The sequence below is a fragment of the Phodopus roborovskii genome, unplaced genomic scaffold (assembly GCF_943737965.1).
Source record: "Phodopus roborovskii unplaced genomic scaffold, PHOROB, whole genome shotgun sequence".
In the NCBI taxonomy this organism is placed as follows: Eukaryota; Metazoa; Chordata; class Mammalia; order Rodentia; family Cricetidae; genus Phodopus; species Phodopus roborovskii.
Window position 1 is genome coordinate 1,366,639 of NW_026126651.1, and position 5,312 is coordinate 1,371,950.

A 5,312-nucleotide genomic window follows, 5' to 3' on the forward strand; every position below is an offset into this window, starting at 1 on the left:
CTGCGCCGAGTGCCGCCCCTGCGCACTAGCACCGGCCCGCCGGCTCCGTCAGGGACGGCGGCCATTTCTCCATCCGGGTCTCCGGGCGCACCCGGAAGAGAGGCGACGTTCGTGACGTCACCGAACGCTAAGCGCCCGTTGTGATGTCACAGGCGTCAGGCCCCGCCTCTTACCTCTCCGGCCTTGGCTCCGCCCTGCGTTCCCACCCAGGGCCGGGGCGTGGCGATGAAGGGCGGCCGCGATCTTAAGCCGGGCCCCGGCGGAGCTGGCGAGGCCGGTTCAGATGGGATGGCAGGTGAGGGGAGGAGCCTTGCCCGGAGGGGTTGGCCCTGGTGAGGGAGCCCGGGAAGGAATGGGGCCCGCCATGCGCAGGCCGCTGCCTCGTGTGCGCCCCGCGTCGGGGATCTCGTACCTGGCCTCCTGGGGTGGATGCCAGCCCTTCGCCCCTGCAGACCGCCCCCTGGTTCCAGCTTACGCCCCCTGCCGCCCTGGGCGCCTCCAGCGTCACCTCCTGAGCGGCGAGTTCGACCAGCTGCGCGACTTCCCCATCTTTGAGAGCAACTTCGTGCAGGTGTGGAGCCCCGGACCTCCGCCCCTGCTCTGCGAACTGTGGCCAGCCCCCATGATCCATCGCCCGGTGGAAGCCCCCGAACCCTCCCACCTCAAATCGCCAACCCTCCGGCTCGTTTGTGGCTTCAGCAACCTCTGTCTGCACACGCATATGCTTCTTAGCCTTTCATTCTTGAATACCTGTCCCACAGCTGTTTTTCTTCGTGGTACCGTAGATGACACCCAGGGCCTCGCTCCTGTTAGGCAGCAGCTCTACCACTTAGCTCCGTTCCCCCAGCCCCGCACTAGGCACCATTCCAGCCCCTAACCTCCTTTCAGCTCCCCTGGTTCATGACCCTGTCTAGATTCCCAGCATCCACCAAATCCCTGCTCAATTCTGTTCTCCGTCTATCCTGCCTCTAACCTCTGGCCCTAGGTGACACGGTTTGGAGAAGTCGCCAACAAGGTCACCATGGGGGTGGCAGCCTCTAGTCCAGCCCTGGAGCTTCCGGACCTGCTGCTGCTGGCTGGCCCTGACAAGGAGAGTGGACACTTGCAGCTCCTCGGGTGACTGCCCTTCCTGATCCCAGCCTCCTCCAACCTTACAGACTCCACTCTGCTGCCCAAGCTCTGGGGACCACCGACACCTACCAGGCCTCTCTACTCAGAAAGATGACAGGGACATTCCCAAAAGTCACAAGTCAGGCAAGATGAGGGAGGACAGTCCTCAGTGACACCACAGGGTCAGAGTGGGGGCAGTTTACACAGTGCTTTCTGCTTTTCCGGTGCTTCTCTGTCCCAGAGAGATAAAGTAAGGCTCAGGGCCCAGGGGCCCACAGAGCAGGCCAGGAGCTGGGAGTAGAACCTGAGGCCCCTCACATTTCTGATGTCAAAGTACTGAGTCAAAGTACTGAGTTCAAGTACTGAGCTCTGCTCCTCTCACTGAAAATGGAGTCCCACCAAGTACAGACCTCAGGCTCAGGGCACCTGGGACCCTGCCCTGCTTCAGCCACAAACACATGTAGTACACGTGCACGCTCGGGCATTCCTGTGGACCTGCTTCCTTTCCCATCCTACCTCAGTTCACGAAAGACAGGAAGAAAGCAGAAAAGGCCAAGCCTAATGGTGCAAGCCTGTCATCCCAACTACTTATGAAGCCCAGGCAGGAGGATTACAAGTTTATGGCCAGTTTGAATTAGGACTGGCTTCCAGGCCAGCCTGAACAACTTAGTGAGGGCTTTGTCTTTTTTTTTTTTTTTTTTTTTTTTCCTGCTTGGAGAGACGTTTGTCTTAAGATAAAAAGTAAAAAGGGACTACTAGGCAAATAACTCAGTAAAGTGTTCACAGGTCAAGCATGAGGATCTGAGTTTAAATTCCCAACAGCCATGTAAAAAAGCCGGGTAGCAGCTGGGCGTGGTGGCACACACAGCTTTAACCCCAGCACTTGGGAGGCAGAGGCAGGTGGATCTCTGTGAGTTCCAGGACAGCCAGGGCTGTTACACAGAAAAACTCTGTCCTGAAAACCAAAAAAATTAAAAGCCAGATCCCATGGTAATCCCAGTGTTGGGAAAGACAGAGACCAGTGTCCTTGGAGCTGCTGGCCAGCCAGTCTACCCAGTCATTTGGGTCCAGGTTCAGTGAGGAACCCTGTCTCAGAAGCTGAGGTGTGAGGGGGATGGAGGAGCACACATTAACCTGTGGCCACCACGTTTGAGAGCATGTATACATGCAAGTCATTTTAAAGAGGATGTGAGCTGTATAGTTCATTTGCCTAGCATACACAAGGAAGGAAGGAGGGAGGGAGGGAAGAGAAGGAAGATTTTAGCTGGACATGGTGGCTCGCACCTTTAATCATAGCACTTGAGAGGCAAATCTCTGAGATTAAGGCCATCCTGACCTACAAGTTTCAGTAAGCCAGGGCCAAATGGGAAAAAGTGCCTGAATTCACCCAATCATGTCCTTGCCCAATGGAGACCATTTCTCAAAGCCGGTTTCTGCCCTGGTAAGCTGCACTGTGTCCAGCAAGCTTAGGGTCCCTGTGACCCGGTCCTCACCTGCCTACAGACAGCAGTGCTACCACACTGTAATCCCAGCCCTCAGGAGCAGCAGGGTCGGGAGTTCAGGGCCAGGCTCAATGCCACAATCTGTTCCACATCAGCTAACAAACCCTGTTAGCAGTCAGCCCCACCCCCCTACTCCAGGCTACTGCTGGAGCCAACTCCATTTGTCCAGCTTGTCCCTGTGGCTGGGACATTCTTGAACAAGTCAGCAATCCCAGAGCTTGGGATCAAACGTCATGGTCTCCTCTGTCCTGGGCCTGAGTCTCCTGCTCTGGAACACTGAGGGAGGGCGGGCAGTCCTTCCTCCCTGTCCCCTGGAGCACCTGGCTTAGTAAATGTCATCAGTTGCTGTTACACTTAGACGCCCCTTGTTCCCCGAAGGACACAGGTTTTGTGCAGTGACCTGGGGTCACTAGCAGGGGCATGTGCTATGTGTCTGCGTGCACAGGGATGAGGAGGTGGTGCACAGGTCCCAGAGGCCAGAGGAGGGCGCCGTGTCCACTGCTTGCTGTAGCCAACAGACCCTAGGGTCATGGACACAGGCCTTGTTTCCACCCACTGCTACGTGGCCTGAGCCAGATGACTCACGCTCTTGGGACTGCACCTTCCTCTCCTTTGTTGGGCCTGGAATCTAGCTGAAAGCCTGAGCAATTTGCTTATTCAAATGTTCACAAACATCCTTTCAGTGGTGTACCCTATTAGGGCAAACAGGCCAGAGTTCAGAATCCAGGGAGCTCGCATAGGCGCTGGTGAAGGAAACTGTACGCGAAGAACTGTCTTGTCACATGGGGTGATGGAGGTTATAAATAGGCCGGACGAGACCTCCCCCATCAGGGGCTCCTGGTTCACAGGCAGGAACCAGCCTTGACTTTGGCTGGGCTAAGATGCTAACTCAGCATGGCCCCCTGGTGGCCTGAAGGGGCCCAGGTGAAGGTACAGCTGTGAGTGCTTGGCAGTGGGACAGGACCAGGATGAGAGAGAGGGCCACCATAGGCGTTCCACGGCCTATCCAAAACTGCGAGTCCCCGTAGAGACCGCGACCGGGCTAGAGAAACAAGGAGGTGCCAGACGCCGCAACTGAGCCGCTCCTTCCCCGTCAGGCTGTTCCCCTTGCAATTCGTGCAGCTGTTCGTGCACGATGAGAGCCGCCAACAGCTCAAGGTCAAGTTCCGCACGGGCCGAGCCTTCTACCTGCAGCTGCGCGCGCCGGCAGAGACCCGCGACCGCGAGTTCGGCCGCTGGGTGCGTCTGCTCTACCGCCTGCGCTTCCACTCGCCCGCCTGCGCAGTGCCCTTCACGCACGAGGACACCGTGCCTGAGGAGGACGAGGAGGACGAGGAGGAGGAGGAGGAGGGCGAGGAGGAACAGTTGCGGCCCCGGGAGGTGAGGGCGGGACCGCGAGCCCAGGGATGTTGGGCCAGGAAAGATGGAAAGGGACCAGGTAGGCCTGCTGGGGCCTGGACCCTTGCGTCTGAGGAAGGAAGGCTAGATCCTGGATGCCTGGGTCTGAGGGAGGAGGGCTGAGACCTGGACCCCTGGATCTGAGGGAAGAGAACTTCCCGTGTGCCTCAAGACCAGATGTTACCCGTCCATTCCCCCTGCTGCTTAGGGGTTCTAAGGAGAAGGCGACAGGGTCTGACAGCAGAGTGGGAGCTGTGGCTGGTTGTGTGGCTAGTATTCCTAGCCCAGCTGCCTGTAGGTTCCTAGCAGAGCACACAGCCCTCCCCGTCTCCTCTTGACACCAAGTGGAGTCCAGGGAGGGAAGCCTACTCATTGAAGGGGAGGGCTCAGCCTGGCCACAGATGCCTAGTTCCCTGAAAGGGGAACAGGACAGACCAGTTCTAGAAGGTGAGGCTTCCTCACAAGACAACCGCAGGCCTACCTATCCCAACCCCAGACCCTCGTGCTGGTCCGGCTCTCAGATGCACGCTCTTCTCCTTAGCTTCAAGCCACAGAGGCCAGACTGGACCCGCAGGTCTCAGAACTCTGGGGGCTCTGATTTAGACAAGATCCTTCCAGATCGCCAAAGGACCAGAGATCAAGCCAGCTCACTTCAGAGCCAGAGAGATGAATTTTTAAAGTTAATAAAGATCGGGCTCTTAAGAACGAACACCTGGGTCCTGGCTCTTTATGCCACAATCGCCAACACAATGGGGCACCTTTCCTCTAGCCTGGGTTCCCTGGCTACTTTTCCAGTTGTCTTCTCTCTCTTCCCTCCCGTGGAGATGAAATCCAGTGCCTCCCACATTCCAAGGAAGCACTCCATCGTTGATCCGTACCCTAAGTCATTACCGGGGGGGATTCTAGGCAGGGCTGTACCACTGAGACAAGGCCCAGTCCTCTTTTATTTTAATGCAGGGTGTCGTTTAATTGCCCGGGGTGACTCTGACCTTTCTAGCTCTGCCCCAGCCTTCCAGATAACAAGATGGCAGGTGTACCCAAGCCTGTCTTGATCAGCTTGGACGTGCTGTCCTTTGGGGGTGGCCACCAGCCTGTCTCCTCCTCTCTGTAGGTAATGTTCCCTCAGCAAACACCATCTTCCAAGATGGCAACCTCAATGGCATGTGGTCTTTAAGGCTGCCTTGTGGTGGTGGCCATCCCCTACCCCGCCCACAAGGGGACAATCATTACAGATTCTGAAATGATGGACACATGGTAATTTGAGTAGCGGCGTTTTATCACAGTGATCACTGTAGACAGACT

General features: G+C 56.9%; 1 protein-coding gene across 4 annotated transcripts; it reads left to right on the top strand.

Annotated features, from left to right (window-relative positions):
• The first annotated feature begins 183 nt into the window (after window positions 1-183).
• On the top strand, window positions 184-4,715 carry Garin5a (golgi associated RAB2 interactor 5A). 4 transcript variants are annotated; one of them, XM_051174340.1, is made up of 5 exons: window positions 184-295; window positions 453-571; window positions 986-1,116; window positions 3,710-4,050; window positions 4,552-4,715. In XM_051174340.1, exons 1-5 carry the CDS (start codon window positions 226-228, stop codon window positions 4,611-4,613), a joined length of 723 nt encoding a protein of 240 aa, XP_051030297.1. In that variant the 5' UTR covers window positions 184-225; the 3' UTR covers window positions 4,614-4,715. The 4 variants fall into 4 exon arrangements, with proteins under 4 accessions (XP_051030297.1, XP_051030298.1, XP_051030296.1 ...); XM_051174341.1 differs by having other exon boundaries at window positions 471-571; XM_051174339.1 differs by lacking the exon at window positions 184-295 and having other exon boundaries at window positions 302-571.
• The last annotated feature ends 597 nt before the right edge of the window (window positions 4,716-5,312 follow it).